Source organism: Patella vulgata, chromosome 8, assembly GCF_932274485.2.
Source record: "Patella vulgata chromosome 8, xgPatVulg1.2, whole genome shotgun sequence".
In the NCBI taxonomy this organism is placed as follows: Eukaryota; Metazoa; Mollusca; class Gastropoda; family Patellidae; genus Patella; species Patella vulgata.
The window spans coordinates 53,587,595-53,605,576 of record NC_065886.2 but is presented as its reverse complement, the minus strand read 5'-3'; the positions used below and the strand labels follow the sequence as shown (position 1 = coordinate 53,605,576).

Below are 17,982 nucleotides of genomic sequence, written 5' to 3'. Positions count from 1 at the left end.
ATATCTTAGCGAAAAATGGCAATGGCGCATCGTTAGGCCTACTTTAAAATATATTTTATGTACATTTGTAGCCTACTTTCTAGATTTTGTTTTGTTGTTTACAAAAACCTTGTAAACCCGATAGAGGCTAGTATTAAACTGATTTTTTTTTCAAATTAGGTGTGCAGAGTACAGTGGTCAAGGCGCACCCTATTGGCATTCCACTACCGCGACCATCCGTTTCGGAGTAACCCCCTCCCCTCTTTCCTGAATAGGCCTAACCCGTTAGAGTGATGAGACTAAAGTTTTTAAAGTGTTTTTTTTTTCAAATTTCGTGTGAGTGTGGAGCTTACTGATTTTCTGCATTCTAGGATTTTCTGTTTCAGAGATTTATTGTGTCTCTACAAGTTTGTGAATACGGCAGAGATAAGATTTCTTGAAGGTATATCTTTTTAAATTTGATCAACATCCAAATTTTTCATTTCATGAGCTGCAGTCTATGACTGTATTTTTCCGAGGCGTAGCTGCTACGTTTCGCTTGGCTATATTAATTTCCAGTACTGATTATTTCGGATAAACAGTAACCAGTTCTATTAATAACCCAGTTTTTGTTGAAGTATCATTTTCCTAATGTAGAATTTAGAAACTTTTAGATTTAGAGTAATGTTTTGTCCATCATTAGCTAATAATTTAAATAAATTGATTTCTTTTTTTATGTATTATGGTCCAAAGCGAGTAGACAATTCCAGATGATCGGAAATGAAATGAAATGGGGTTTAACGTCCTACTGTTCTGCTCCTAACCTGGGCTAATGAAGGCGGACATACGCTATACAGTGTGCTATGAGGGAAATTTTTCCCGGACAACGGCACGACGGCCTACTCTTTTATCGAGTTTGTCAAGGGACCTTTTACGTGCACGCCAATGTGTAACACGGGACCTTTTGTTCGGACCACCCGAATGACTAGACAACTGTCCTTGTCAGGCCCTCCGTCCTGCACCACTGACAATGGGAGAACCACGTCGGAATTTGCTTTTATCAAGGTTGTCAATTCTTTCCTACGTTTTCTGAAAATTAATAACACGGGGATTGGTAAATCATTTAGAAATTTCCCATTAGATTGGAGATTTCCATTTGTTATTTAGTGAATAAATTATATTGTCCATAAGCCCTTTAGGCGCCCGGTACTGGAATTGGTTTATTTCTCATAATCATCTCTTACGAAATACAAGGTGATATAATGAGAGGATATAAATATAAGCAATATATTTTCTAGAAGGGGTCGGGGTGGGTGGACGAATCTCCATTCTTCCCCTGTATGAACATGAATCATACGGACCTGTTCACTTCCTGTCAGTAAATCTAAACAAATAAACACCCTTTACATAAATATCTTATATTTATTGACATACGTACAAAATAAAATTAATTCAAAGTTTTTATTTTTGTCAGGATGTCTTGGCATTTTTCCGTAACTCTGGGTAACTGTCGACGGCAATTTGAATGGCTGTGTCAAGGGAGACAACTGGTTTGTACTTCAAGTCTTTCTTGGCTCTTTCACAGCTGTACGAATGATGGGTTCCAGCTAATGCTACTTTCATGGGTGTAAATGTCGGTGTGAATGCTATGAAAGGTTTAAGTAAGTAGGCAACAAGTTGTAAAAATACGGCGATAAAATATACCAATGTATACGGTAAGTTATATTTGGGTGCATCGTAACCGAAGGATGTCAGAAGTTTTGTCATAAATGTCCAGAAATAAATAGGTTCGTCATTGGTAATATGGTAGGCCTGAAAAACACAATTTTATAAGATATAATATATATTCTCGAATATGCTAATAAAAAAAAACATGTTAAAGGGGCAATAACACTCTTGCTGGCTTGACAGCCCCAGAAAATAAAAAATAGCCTTATTCTAAGTACTAGATGTGTTAGTGTCCTACCTGTTGTGTAAATTATACATTAAATCCTATTTTACTTGTCCAAAGGGTTCAAAAATATTTTTAAATCCAAGTCACATTTGAAAAGCTTTACGTCAGGCTTTTCAAATCATTTAGTTGATTTTTTCCAATTTTTTTTAAATTAGGTGTGTTAAGATGAAATTTGTATCATCAATTAATTGGAATATTGTAAAATAGTACAATTTGTTGACCAGAATAAAGATTGGGACATATTATTCAGTTACAACAAGAGTGGTATTGAGCCTTTAATAGTTTTATCGCAGAAAAATAATCCTTGATGTTCGTTAACCTTAACAAAAGAGGTCGAGGCGTTATTTTCACCCGACACGACCGTCAAACCATGGATGCCTATTCACGGGATAATATCCAAGCGTCGGTATGTCTTCAAACGCGGCCAAAATGGCTAAGAGCCAACTTGCAATTCACCATTTAATTAAAGATACATTATGGAAGATTGGTTAAGAGTTGGCAGTTATCATTATAATAGTTAAAACACTAGATGATGTAATTTAGAAAGGGAATATGCTGAAAATTTCAAACAAATTGGTCCACTCTGACCCGAGATATTAGCGATTGAATTTTTATAGGCCTAGCCTCGATCAAGTACGTTAAAAAAAAACATAGTCTCGATTATCCAATTTTGGATTTAATCATCAATGAGCGTTGAGCAGCAGATCGGATTCAAATCCAGTGACAATCCGACACATAAGATGACACCGAGAGTTGATTAGGGTCTTTTCATGTACATAAATGTCTAATTAATAGTTTATATAACATTTCAGGCGACGGAAAATAGTCCCAGGGCGCGTCAAGATCGCCATAAGCGTGGCGGAAACGCCAAATATCGTGCTGTGGTCTCGATGGTCGCCAGTGATCACAGAATCACGGCGCTTGTTTTGAGCATATTCAAAACAAACGCCAAGGCTCTGCGATCTGACCTGGAAAGCTGTATGAACGCGGCTTTTTTCAAGTTTGTATTTTTTTCGGACAATTTCTTGCGTTGTGTTTACGTTTGCCGGCGACCTTGTACATTTACTGGTGGCCGTACGGTCGCAGCAGTGGAGTAAGGACGCCAAGCCGGTCTGACGAGTGGTTGTAGCGGATTTATAGTTATTATAGATTAAATGAGCTAATGTAAAAGTATTATAACCTTTCCACAAACTGGTGATCCTCTATGTAAATTCTCTGCTGCTAGAATATGACCATGGACCACATTTTCTACAAACGTAAAATCTACTATATTTTTCCCGTTTCTACAAAAGAAAGAAAACACACCTCAGCCAGATATAGTAATGAAACATGAATAGTAACATGGTTTATATCATAAAGAGGTAATAATTACCCCCACAAAAAAAACAAAACAATATTTGGCAATATGCTATGTGTTTGACACGCAAATTTCGCCTCGTCGTCATCGCCTACATTTATAACGGTTCTTTGATATTATGGCGGTTCCCAATTCAACGTCATAATTACTGCCGGCATCTTCTATGTCGCTATATATGTCTTTTTTACTTTGTTTCCGACGTGGTTTCCCCTTGTCAATGACACATGACGGAGGACCGGACAAGAACAGCTGTCTAGTCTTTCGGATGGGACGAAAAACCGAGGTCACGTGTATACATTGGCGTGCACGTAAAAGATCCATTGGCAATTGGAATTCGATATAAGAGTAGGCCATAATGCCGCTTCCCGGGCAAAATTTCCCTCATAGCACACTGTATGACGTATGGCCGTCTTCATTAGCCCAGTCGGAGCAGAACAGTAGGACGTGAAACCCTATTTCATTTCATTTCTTTACTTTGTAAATATTTCATATAATTATCGATGTCGAATATTATAAACATCATCCTCCAATCATTTGTGGGTTTGGATGGCCGAATAGTTAGCGCGTGCGCGTTGAATCACAAGGTCTGTCATCGAGTCAACTGGCGTGGTTTCGATTCCCCGGTTGTACGTGACAAGGAGTAGTTTCGTCTGTCCAATATCGTGGGTCCTCTCCGTCTCCTTAGATTTCCGCCCACTGCCAAACAATCCTAAAATTGTATAGGTTAGTCCCGAAATGACACAGTTTGTGTTGAGTGTACGTTAAATTCCATGTCTCTCCCTCACGTACTACAAAATAGAACAAAAATTAAAATAAAATTACCCGATGATGAATTTGGTTTTTCCTTTTCTAGCCATCGCTACAGACGTGGGAATCATGTGAGGATCACGTGGTCCGAAGATGCCATGGGGTCTGACAGCAACTGTATGGAAATCATTATTATTAGACTCCAGTACTACCTGAAAAACATGAAAGATAGATTCAAAACGTTTTCAATATTGGTTAGGATCATATATTCCAGTACAGCGATTTGTTGTCAAATAACTACACACGACAATCGTGTAATGACAGGGGTATGTTTCAACAATAGGTTTCCATGCAAGATACGGGCACAATTTGCAAGAGATGGACGGAGAACAGGGAACATTCCCTCATTGTCTTAATGCTTCCCATTAAAAATAATCTATTAAAGGTAGCCACGCAAAGCCTGGAATACACCCACACTGCAGCTTTGTCTTAAATGCAGCTTGTCCGAAAAGAAAACTTGGATGTTGAGCAATTTTGCTGACAGGGAACAGAAAATCACAGAACGCTTAATATTGATTAGAGCTCATGACCCCGATGTTTCCCAGCCAATTTGAAAGAAATCTGTTTAAGACTTAAGCATCTATCGTGTTTACAGGGTTTTTGGCAAAGGTGGATAACTTCGGGATTGCCAGGGTTCATACTCTCATGACCCCAATGATTCCCACCAAATTTCAAAAAAACAATCCGTTAAAAACTGTAGCCTCTATCCCGTTTACAAGGTTTTCAGAAAATGAGAGATAATTCCACAACGGAAAGTCGCATAAAGCTGAAAATCGCAGAAGGGAGAATATCTATAGGATTCGCCCCCTCATAACCCCAATGCTTCCCGTCAACTTTGAAAACATCGTTAAAAACTACAGCCTTTATCGGTTCACAAGATCTCTGGAACGGAAAGTCACGGAACACTGAATATTGATAGGGTTCGCCTCTTATGAAAAAGTCGAGGAATACTGGAAATCAATTGGGTTACTTCGGAACGGAAAGTTGTGGGAAGCTGAAAATCGATAGGGTTCATTCTCCGATGACCCGAATGCTTACAACAACAAAATTTGAAAAAATGTCGTCAAAAAATGTAGTCTCTATCGCCTTAACAAGGGGCGGGTGTTACTGCCACAATGTTTCACGCCAAATTTGAAAAGAATTAGTGGACACACAAACAAACGTCCGGACTAACACGTCTGCGTGAAAATGTGGGCGTATAAAAATGAAGAGTGATTTTGTAAATGACGACGGCTGTCAATCAGTAAATCGTGATATTATGCTAATAAGTATATATCGATTAATACTGTACCTATATCTTCTATATATATATTTGTGACTGTCGTTTGTCTGTCTGTCTGTTCGGGGTTGGCGGCTACACTAGGTCTGCCCCGAGTCTGAAATTTCGGGTCTAGGGGTAGCTCGGACCGGGGAGTAACATAGGCCAGGTGGCGTTAGTCTACCACTTCCGGTTTCGGAGTTATGACCCCCGAGCGAAGCCGGTCTGTTCGGGGTTGGCGGCTACACTAGGTCTGCCCCGAGTCTGAAATTTGGGGTATAGGGGTAGCTCGGACCGGGGAGTAACATAGGCCAGGTGGCGTTAGTCTACCACTTCCGGTTTCGGAGTTATGACCCCCGAGCGAAGTCTGTTCGAGGTTGGCGGCTAAATTGCCCCGAGTCTGAAATTTGGGGTATAGGGGAAGTTCGGACCGGGGAGTAACATAGGCTAGGTGGCGTTAGTCTACCACTTCCGGTTTCGGAGTTATGACCCCCCCCCCCCCCCGAGCGAAGCCGGTCTGTTCGGGGTTGGCGGCTACACTAGGTCTGCCCCGAGTCTGAAATTTGGGGTATAGGGGTAGCTCGGACCGGGGAGTAACATAGGCCAGGTGGCGTTAGTCACCACTTTCGGTTTCGGAGTAATGACCCCCGAGCAAAGTCTGTCTGTTCGGGGTAGGCGGCTACACTAGGTCTGCCCCGAGTCTGAAATTTGGGGTATAGGGGTAGCTCGGACCGGGGAGTAACACAGGCCAGGTGGCGTTAGTCTACAACTTCCAGTTTTGGAGTTATGACCCACTAGCGAAGCCGGTCTGTTCGGGGTTGGCGGGTACACTAGGTCTGCCCCGAGTCTGAAATTTGGGGTATAGGGGTAGCTCGGACCGGGCAGTAACATAGGCCAGGTGGCGTTAGTCTACCACTTCCGGTTTCGGAGTTATGATCCCAGAGCGAAGCCGGGTATCCTGCTAGTAATAATATAAAGTCTATATATCAATGGGTCCAACGTTTTTACAGTAAGGGGGTGGATTGCCGAATGCTTAGCACGTGCGCGCTGTATCGTGAGGTCTGTCATTGAGACAACAGGCGTGGTTTCGATTTCCCAGTTGTACGTGACAAGAAGTAGGGTCGCCTGTCCAACCTCGTGGGTTTTCTCCGGGTCCTCCGGTTTCTTCCCACTGCTAAAGACCCCTACGCGCAAGAGAATTATTGAAATAAAATTGAACCTTATGTTAGTCCCGAAATGACCTAGTTTGTATCAGGTGGACGCTCCCCCCTCTCTCTCTCTCTCTCTCTCTCTCTCTCTCTCCAGTAATGTAGTAGGTATACGATAAGACCAACCAATAGGTAATTACTTAACAACTAACACATGTGTGAGAGTGACAATTTCTGGTTTACAGACCACCTTAAAGAAAGAATGTTGAGATAATCGATACTATTAGGACCTAATTGTCATATTTAAAATTAAAAAAAATAAAACCACTTTGTCTACAGGGTGTCTGACGTATAGACCGGATAAGAAAAGTTTGTTCTGCCAATTAAGAAATATTGATAGAATATGATAAGACACGCATACGAAAAAAAAAAAATGATTTACAGTGTCGCATAAATCATAATAATTATTGTAGGTTTTTTTTTTAATTCTGTCAAAAGTCCTTCTGGTACAACTGGTATCCAGACAACTCATCCCAAGACCACTCATTCCAAGTTTAGAAGACAACTCATCCCAAGTTTAGAAGACCACTCGTCCCAAGTTTAGAAGACCACTCATTCCAAGTTTAGAAGACAACTCATCCCAAGTTTAGAAGACCACTCGTCCCAAGTTTAGAAGACCACCCATCCCAACAAATAAAGTGATAGGTTTATTTGTTTTAATTCATTTGTTTATTTTGAAGACGATTGACTTGGATTCATTTGATTTTCAAATAAAAAAAAGTGTTGTTTTAATCAAATTGAAATGAAATGAAATGGGGTTTAACGTCCTACTGTTCTGCTCCTATACTGGGCTAATGAAGACGGGTAATCAAATTGTCTTAATAAATTGATTATGTTTTAATAAAATTAATATTGATTATGTTTTAATAAAATTGATTATGTTTTAATAAAATTGATATTGTTGTTTTAATACAATTGATATTGTTGTTTTAATACAATTGATATTGTTGTGTTAATAAAACTGATATTGTTGTTTTAATAAATTGATTATGTGTCTGTTTTAATATTTTAATACATTGTTGTTTTAATAAAATTGATATTGTTGTTTTAATAAAATTAATATTGTTGTTTTAATAAAATTGATATTGTTGTTTTAATAAATTGATTATGTGTCTGTTTTAATATTTTAATACATTGTTGTTTTAAAAGATTAATAGTTGTGTTTGTTTTAATATTTTAATACATTTGTTGTTTTTTTTGTAAACTAACTAAAGTATACGGAATAAACAAAAAATGAAGGAAAAACTAAAAATGTCGATGTAATATAGATTAATTTAATAAATACATGTAATGGTAAAAAAACCCCAATAAATTGAGTATTTTATTGGTCCGAGTGATCTTATATCTCGGCCCACGTATTGAAACAACATGAGTAGTCTTCTATTGGGACGAGTGGTTTTCTAAACTTGGGATAAGTTGTCTTCTATTGGGATGAAACCGGAGGACCCGGAGAAAACACACGAGGTTGGAGAGGCGACCCTACTCCTTGTCCCTTACAGTTGACTCAATGACAGAACTTACTAATGATACATGTACAACGCACTAACCATTCGACCCCCCCCCCCCCCTTGTAATTTTGAACGTATACACTTAACATTTATATATAAAGCCATTGAGACATGTATTTAGCACTTATTAAATAGATAGACACTATAAGCTTATATAATTCTACTTGTCAACTTGTAAGAAATAATGTGTCTCGCCATTAACTCGTGTGTCATTTTAGTATTATAGACAAAGATAAAGCTCTGAGAAAAAACATAAATCAGACTCTAAAAAAACGGGCAGTAACATCTGTTTGACTTGATCTATCGTTTTGTTCTCAGGTAAACCTGCGAAATGTAGGACTTCTTTATTGATACTCACAGAAATCACTTTGTCGTTGGCATAATAGAAGTCCCACTTCCAAGTTGGATCGTCAACCTTGTTGAAAAAACTTTTATGAATGGTCAAAATCGATTTTAGATGTTAGTTTAAAGCAGCTAAGTCTCTAACTTAGTTTAAGTTAGAGACTGTTTAAATCCAAGCTGTATCCAAGCCATCCGTGGGTCTACAGAGTTGATTTTGAGCTTGTCGTGTAAATAAAGGTCTAATTATTAATTTCTATAACATATGAAGCCCAAAGAAAGACTTGCCATAGGCAGATTTAGCTCTTAGATAATGTATGTTTAAATGACAGTTGCCATGAATAATATGTGAAGGAGACGTGGTGAACGTCACGCCCAGTGTTGAGTACAGGAAGTGGATCGATTCGCAGGCGGAAGTGTTATGGTTTGGGGTGCCTTTTGTGGACATGTCTGTTCCCGACTTCTTGTTATCCAGACGGAAACGTTAATGCTGCAGAATATCGTGATCAAGGGCTAACTCCGGAGTGTCTACCCTTCATGGAAGCTAATGGCCCAGGCCTGGTCTTTGAACACGATAATGCCAGACCTCATACGGCAACGTGACAAGGAATGTACTCCGGAACGCGGGCATCGATTTCATGGGGCGGCGATGCATCGCAGTTGTGAACGCACGTGGGGTCATACGCGTTATTGACATCCTGTTTTGGGAACAGTATCCTAGTTGTGAATTAACATTTTCACTGTTAGACGTTTGGATGACTGTTCTGGTCGGAATGGGCACACTATGTACCTGTTATCTAGTGAAGGAACTTCGTCGTAGTGGTGCTCAGAATTAAATAATACTTTAGTCCATGCATTCTTTGCTCATATGTTGTAACTGGCGAACGTCAAACAGGTGTGACAGGTGAGAAGTTTTTAATTTGACTGATAAGTAAAATAAACACCCGCAACAAGATTGAACAGTCCCAAAAAATGTGACAAAAATCAGGGTAGGATCCAGGGATACTTAATGAATAGCAAACAGAGAGACAGAGAGAGAAATGGGGTTTAACGTCCACTCGACACAAACTAGGTCATTCCGTTACTAACACATTTTTCAGTTTTATTTCGATAGTCCGCTTGCGCGTTAGTGGTCTTTAGCAGTGCTAACCATTCGGCCATGCACCCCCCCCCCCCTAAATAGCAAACAACTCTAGGGTGTTTGAAAATATACACCGTCGCCGGGCAACGAATATACAGCCACAATCAGCATCGTGTGTAGAAAGATAATGTATCAAAAAGGTTCAAATGGCAATAACTGCACCAGAAATGTACCCATGATTTACAACGATGGGTTTCCTACTTTATTAGATTTTGAAGATTATTTCATTTCATCCCCAACTGCGTCACTGAAATATTATCTTGCCTGTACTATATCATGGATTCTTCCAACCATTTCCTATACTGTTAGTAAGGAGTTTGTTAAAGTTGCAATTTCATATTTTTAAGTTATATTTTTAAAATTTATTAAAATAAAGCCTTAAAATAGATGGTATCTATAAACAGTCCTACCTTGTTAAAGAATAATCCTATTAATCCTATAATTCACTATTGCCAGTTGAGAAATTGGCAAAAATATCATTTTCATCTTCAAATTCAAACGTTTGAAGATAGCTATTCCATGGTGGAGAATAGAAAACAAGGGAGGTAATTGGGAGGTAATTGTGTTATTATTTCCGGTGAAAATGAGTTTTAAGTGTGAGAATGACACCTATGATCGTATAATAGTGAGTTGACAACCTATTGAGCAAAAGACATAGAAATAATTATGTTTTGACTTTCTTAGACAATATGAAATTGTACTTTAAAGGTCTGTCATTGAGACAACTGGCGTGGTTTCGATTCCCCGGTTGTACGTGACAAGGAGTAGGGTCGCCTGTCCAACCTCATGTGGTTTTTTTTCTCCGGGGTCTCCGGTTTCCTCCCACTGCTAAAGATCCCTATGCGAATTACTGAAATAAAATTGAACCATATGTTTGTCTTCTGGGATATTTTCTTTGTTCATTACAAATGGCACTCCTAAACAGTACATATTGGATATTGAGATTTCATATTTACACGTCGAGATAACAACATCAACATTGGTTGAATTGGACTAATATTGAATTCTATTCCGTGTTTTGAATTAAGTTATGTTATCTAAATTAGTAATTAGACATTAATTAACTTATCCAGATCATAATCAACTCTCGATGGCATCGCTAGCCTGCGATATTTTCTGGATTAGAATCCTATCTGCTGCTTAACGTTAATGATAATTAAATCAAAAAATGGACAATCGAGACTATGTTTTTTATCGTATCGACTTTAGTAATGATGATCGAGGCTAGGCCAAAAATTCAATCGCTAAAATCTTGGTTCAGAGTGGATCAATTTGACTGAAATTTTCAGCAAATCCCCTTAACATTATCTAGTTTTTAACTATTATAGTGAGAACTGCCAGCTCTTTATCTAATCTCCCATAATGTATCTTTAAAATATCAATAAGAAAAATCTCTTTAATTATTCTTTCCTTTAAATGTTTGAATTGTGCAATAATTCGATCGGTTGTGATCTGGTCGTTGTTAGATTGGTTTGTTCTAAACCAATGATTCTTAACCAGTGTATCGCGAAATTTTCAACGGCACATTAAGAAATTGCGAAAAACCACGTGATCCCAATTGCGTATTCACTGGTGTCTACTGGTAAGTTCATAGCTCTGTTTTCTTTATTTGAGTCATTCTATGAGTCTATGTCTAGTCTCTTCTACGGTTGTATGCCGTCTGAATTACCATGTTTTTAATTTGCAAAATTCAAATATTTTTCATATATATATTTAAGTCAGGTGTGCCGCTAATTTTTTCACGTGTTTCAAGGTGTGCCGTTGGCATAAAATAAAGTCGAGAACCACTGTTCCAAACCAACCATTAAAATCCACAACCAGTAACGTCGCCCTCGCTCGAAAGTCAATGGCAATAAATTCCACTAAGCAAGTTTTAAAAATTCTATTATTAACTGCCGGTTTCATATTCACAAGGGGGGGGGGGGGGAGGGGGAGGGGGTCTAGAGTGCCGCGCTTCGAAACAATGAAACATTGAAACATAAGGAAAATGAAAAATAAGATTTGTCTGCGATATCACCTTCGGTACAAGCGGATCTGTACTATGGATTATGAAAAAAAATATTTAACGACATCGGACATTTATAACTTTATTAATCTATATTCAAATATTGCCATGCAAGCGAATATAACAGTATGAAAAATTACCCCGAAATATCACAGTATAAAAAATTATAACAATTGAAAATTACACTAACAAATATCACAATATGAATAATTACAAAAATATCACAATATGAATAATTATAAAAATATCACAATATGAATAATTACAAAAATATTACAATATGAATAATTACAAAAAATATCACAATATGAATAATTACAAAAATATTAAAATATGAATAATTACAAAAATATCACAATGTGAATAATTACAAAAATATCACAATACGAATAATTACAAAAATATCACAATGTGAATAATTACAGAAATATCACAATACAAAAATATCAATTACAATTTCCGCATTTTGAAAAAGCATAATAAATAAATTACGTAAATGAACGACATGCATGCATTACAAACATCAAGGCTTTATGAACGCAAGACACTAGTATGTTACAATAAGAAGACTAATATCACAATATGAAGAATTACAAAAATTATCACAATATTAAATAATTACAAAAATATCAAGTACAATTTCCGCATTATGAAAGAATATAAAAAATAAATTAGGTACATGAAAGCGATGCATGCTTTACAAACATATGTTGCATTAAGAAGGGCTAATACTGGACGGAAAATGATACTTTAATGGACGGTACCAGGGATCAATTAAAAAGTCCCTTAACGCACTTATAACGACAGAAATTGCATAAAAGATTTTTTGCAATAATACAAAAGCGGTATCAGGCCCCAAGTTCACAAAGCATTCTCAGACTTAAGTTAAGAATTTACTCAAAATTTACTCAATATAGCCCTTTATAAACTTTTGCTGTTTTAATATATCAAATACAGCAATAAGAAACTATGTGCAAAGTTTGGTGTTTCTGGATCAAATATATATCTCATAAACAGTGATTAAAAGTTGAGTAAATTCTTAACTTAAGTCTGAGAATGCTTTGTGACCTCGGTGCCAGATCTTGTGGAATGACGAAGCTTAGGACCAAGTTAAATAAAGTCATAGTCCACAGTAATCCAGGGTTGAATCATTAATTATAATGCTACTGTGAGATATATACTTATTTCACAGTAAATTCAACACTTTAATCCGAGACAACATAAATAAATTAAAATCATTTAAAATGAAATACTTATCTGAGAATCGATTTATGATATAAAAATAAATTTATCTTATACAATTCCATTAATCAACGGTACTTTGAGTAATTCAAATAGAAAATTAAAGATACATTATGTAAGATTTAGATAAAGAACTAGCCATTCTTGCTATAATAGTTCGAAAATAGATAATGTAAAATGAATAATTTGAAAATGTCATTCAAATTACCATATTGCGAGCGAAGATATTAGCTTTTCAAGGTTTGACAAGACGTGTACAATAATTTCAATCACCGGTACCGGTTGTTCGAAGCTAAGTCTCGCTCCTCCATTTTTAGTTTAAATCAAAATATGGCTGAACTGTTCCAATCTATTTAATATCGGACAAATCCGATGCCACCGAGAGTTGATTATGGCCCGGGTAAGTTCATTAATGTCTAATTAATAATTTAGAAAACATTGCAGGCCTAAAGAAAGACCTGCAATAGGCAGATTTAGCTCTTGCATAATGTATGTTTAATTTACTACAAGACATTTTTCTCATAAATCATTATTTTATTTCTGGAAGTCATCTTAACAAATACTAAAAATAATACTTCAAAGTTCTAAACCATTTCTGTTTTGGTGTTGGGGTTTGGATTTCTTTTAGTGTGCCACGCAAATTTTTAGGTAAAATATTACATATTATATTTGGACTATCAGATTCCTGATTAAAATACAGATCTATATTTCGTTTCGTTTTTTTATACTTTCGACGTCCTTCTCTACATGAAGATCTGACCGGTTGTAGTGGAAAGTCGGGTCAGAGGTCATACACGCGGCTTTTGACCCTATGACGTCAGATTCCTTGGGTTTTTGTCAAGGTAATGTCTAAGATATATCTTATGAATGAGAAGTAAAATAAAATAATTAATATTAAAACAAACTTATGTTATCAATGAATTTCTATCATGTTTTTAAACAAAACTTATTGTAAATTAAAATCATCCAATATCATTTCATATGACGCACATGAGACAGAATTCAAATAACAAGCTCGTGGTTAATAATCAATTAACAGGTACACAATACAGCGCACAATTATATAACAAGCGTTGGACGAGAACACAATAAACGATCCAGCAGGGACAATCTGATATAAATTTTTAAGACGATCAAAAAATGTATTTCATACAATAATGTATTAAATGTTTTCGAGATCAAGGACCCAAGGGCGTATAGCTCTATTGTCTGGAACTTAAAAATAAACGAAAATGAGTCTAAAATCACATATAAATGTAAAATGAATGTATATAAACTGGTTTATATTATAAAAATATGTATGTTCGGTGAAATACGTTAATTTCTTCCACATTTTGAATGTTGAATATCATGGATAATATTAAGTTGGAGCTATTCGATATTTAATGTGTTTGTTGTCCGCGTCTTATCAGAAGCAAATAACTAATTGAGTTAAGCAAATCGTCCGCTATTTCTTAAAGAAAAGAAAGAAAAAAAACATAACAAAGCTGGGTTACGAAATGATGTTTGAAAATGAAACTATTTACCCCATCACCATAATAGTACTCTTCTATAAACTCCAATATTCATAGGTTTCTCGCAATTTGAAATATTATAGAATAAATGTTTCCAACACTGACTAGAATCGACTGTAACATTAAATACATAAGTACAGTTTTACGGAAAAGTTGTTTTTTTTAGAGATTTAAAGTTTTCATAAATAATGGCCTTGCCATTTAAGATAAAAGTTAAGTCATATCTAAGTTCCTTTTCCAAACGTAATCGACCGTCTAGAAATATAAATTAACCATATGAAATTGCTTCTGTGATCTTTAATGTTATCAGACAAGATCGCTTGCTCGTTTTCTTAATATTTTGTACGCAATTTGGAAATTTATGCTATTAGCTCAACCTTCAAATTTTCGAACATTTCAAAGCAAAAAAAACCCATGTCATTTGGAACCTACAAGACTGGTTCGGTTTACGGAGTTTCACTCACTTTCCCCACTTTATTTTTCTTGTTTTTACAGCAGACAGCTATGATGATAATCAGACAAAGGAGAGCCACTCCACCACCAGCACATGCTCCAATTAACACACCATTGCCCGACTTTGCTTCTTCTGTAGGCGTTGCCTTTTGTGTAACATTTACGCTAACCTTGGTACTATCTGCACCCAAGACATTTTGGACAACTATTTTCCACACACCGTTCTGGTCCATCTTGACTGATTTGATCGTCAATGTTCCATTGTCGGAAACACTGTAGTTCTTATTATCTTCCAGATCATCTGTGTGTATAGCAGAAGCACCGCCAGGTGGGTTCCAAGTAATATCTGGGAAAGGATCTCCGTCTATTATACAGGATATATCTCCTGGTTGACCTTCCTCTACAGCCAGCTTCTTGCAGTCCTTGATACTAGCCGGTGTACATGCTAGCTGATCATCGGGAACATCCACAAGATTTTTGTAGATAAGATTATCAGGACCTTTGCAAACCACAACTCTGTCAGCACTGTAGGCTACTGTGTCATAGATAAATTTAGATGGCAAATTTTTAATCCATTTCATACCACAGTTACACTGCCATGGGTTGTTCCCCATATTTAAAGATTGTAGTTTCGACAACGGTGTCTCCAAATCCTTATCCAAACCCTTAATCCGATTACTGCTTATGTCCAACGATACCAAATTTTTTAATGGATCGAAGAGGCTCTTTTCTAGTTTTCTTAAATCATTGCCCGCTATATCCAAATGAAGTAAACTATCAAGACCCCTAAAGGAGCTGATATGCAAAGTCCTTAAATTCATATCAGCTAGATACAAGTTCCGAAGTGAAGGTAGGTTTGCTACTGCACCTGGCTGAAGTTCGCAATATTCATTACCACTAAGATTAATATCTTCCAGATCATAAAGACCGAGAAACAACTGTTGATAAATGGTGGAGATTTTGTTAAACGTTAGATCAACTCTTTTTAATTGTTTCAAATCTAGAAAAGTATCTTGATCAACTGTCTTTACCTGTGCGAAAGTTATAAATATTTCCTCTAAATCACCGAGTCCTTTAAAATCCAATTTTCTTAGCCTTGGGATGTTGAATTGGGCACTTGGTTTCCCTAGAATCACTAAAGATTTGGTGGATTTGGGTATTCCTTTCGGAATTTCCGTCATGGAATCATCGTCACAAATTACACGGTCGTTTTTAGTTAAGCAATAGTCGTCGTAATCTGCGACAACCAGACATACATGCACCATAATAATCATAATAAATTTGAAGAAATTCATTGCCCACATTTTTTTTACAAGATCAATACTACTTATATATGTATAGGTACTTTTCGGGATCAATTTAACTGTTTTTGTTTAAAAAATGAAAAATCTGAAACACTTTGAATTGCCAAAAATTCTTTCGGGTACCGTCTGGTTATAAACGCAGCTTAATTTGAAATCCCACCGTATTTAAACGGACCTTAAGTACCAAAGGATTAAAACTGCTTTCGTCGGTGTTACAAGTACCTTCGAGTACCTGTCACATTGGCCTATTCGAGTCTTTGGTCCAATCAGAAGGCCCTGTGCCTTCAGGAGGCGTGGTAGAACAAATAAATGGCATGATATATATATGTGTCTTTTTTGATTGGCATTTAGTAATTGAACATATTAACACAGGGCCTATAATTTAATGGATACACAATTACTGATTTTAATACTAAGCGACGTTACCGACGTGGATATGATAAAGATGAAAGTATTCTCATCGAAACGTCGCTTAGTATTAAACTCAGTAATTGTGTATCTATAAAATTGTACCTTGTGTTAACATATATGTGGACGAAATCATAAATTTACATCCGACTCTTTTATGATAATCTATCAGTTTTCATTAATCACAAATACAAGATACAAAAGTGATAGGGGATTATGAGCAGACAAAACGAAAAATATGTTTCAGTTAATAAGAGTACCTTGTCACATGAATTACAAATACCACCACCAGATACAAGAGCGATAGGGGATGATGAGCAACTGGGGCTAAACGAGAAACAGGTTTCAGTTAATAAAAGTACCTTGTCACATAAATTCAATACGTACAGGACCATGCTTGTATAAATCTTATAAATCTTGGCGATTCCGTTCATAATTCACCCCATGGATTCAACCAGAAAATGCTTGATAGATATATATTATTCTAAAATTAGGATTTTTAGCAAGCTAACACCCCCTTCTCCTTGCTTCTAATAAATTCATAACATTTGTTTCTTATTATTAATCTCGCTACCAATAAATTTATTATATTCGTTTCTTATTATTAATAAATTCATCCTACTTTTACAATCCGCCATATATACCACCGCCCGTCGGCGTAACCAACCCAAACCCAAAATCATATCAAAGTTTACGTTTACATTACTGTGTATCTAACACGACCGAACTACTCCCGGTAATTAAGTATAAATCATTGCCTGTTTACCCAGACATGCCATAATATTTTTATTAATAAACTGTAACTTTTGACTACAGGCTATTGATATGACACTGCGATTAAAAAAGGTGGCTCCACACCTGAAACCCTAATCTGAACACACTGCACGTGTAGTAAGGTATTTTATCAGTGGGATCAACCCTCTCTATCTAATCCTTGCACACCAAATGAAATAAATACTAATACCCAATAATACAATACGTCACGTTTGTGAATCATTGAAACAAAAACAAACCCGGAGAGCAAATAATGACTGTATATCTATAATGGTCTGTATTTGGTAATTAACAAATTTGTGAGCTGCTAATGGTAGGTCGGGTGCGGAGGTTCAGGAATTTCCGATGATTGCCGAATCCATTCCCATAAATGAGTATTTTGGGAGAATACCAACCCTAACCCTAACCCTTTTAAGAAGAGTGAACTTGAATTTAATTTACCTTTTACCCCTCTTAAAAGGGTTAGGGTTGGGGTGAGTATTCCCCAAAATACTCATATAAATTTAAAGCGGTCAACTTGGACTCAACTTCGGTCTAATTTACCGTCGGGAATTCCCGAACCTCCCCATCCGGCCTACAATAAGTATCTTCCAACTAGTTAGGCGGACATGTTCCCTTAAAGGTTTTGTACAATGTCGTAGGGGGTTGGATGGCCGAATGGTTAGCACATGCGCGCTGTATCATAAGGTCTGTCAACTGGTGTGGTTTCGATTCCCGGTTGTACGTGACAAGGAGTAGGGTCGCCTGTCCAA

At 36.7% G+C, this 17,982-nt stretch overlaps 2 protein-coding genes across 4 annotated transcripts in view; both read right to left on the bottom strand.

Annotated features, from left to right (window-relative positions):
• Nucleotides 1-1,360: 1,360 nt before the first annotated feature.
• The window catches only part of LOC126831148 (sterol-4-alpha-carboxylate 3-dehydrogenase, decarboxylating), a 31,153-nt gene continuing 14,531 nt past the window's right edge, over nt 1,361-17,982 (bottom strand). For all 3 annotated transcript variants that reach the window (XM_050561825.2, XM_050561824.2, XM_050561823.2), the window contains exons 5-7: nt 4,092-4,228; nt 3,093-3,195; nt 1,361-1,770 (exon numbers count right to left, since the gene is read on the bottom strand). In XM_050561825.2, coding sequence (XP_050417782.2) covers nt 1,429-1,770; nt 3,093-3,195; nt 4,092-4,228 — 582 coding nt within the window. In that variant the 3' untranslated portion in view covers nt 1,361-1,428. The remainder of the gene's footprint in view (nt 1,771-3,092; nt 3,196-4,091; nt 4,229-17,982) is intronic.
• Nucleotides 14,133-16,331, bottom strand: LOC126831147 (leucine-rich repeat-containing protein 4B-like). The gene has a single exon (XM_050561822.2). The coding sequence runs from the start codon at nt 16,046-16,048 to the stop codon at nt 14,738-14,740; it is 1,311 nt and encodes a 436-aa protein (XP_050417779.2). The 5' UTR covers nt 16,049-16,331; the 3' UTR covers nt 14,133-14,737.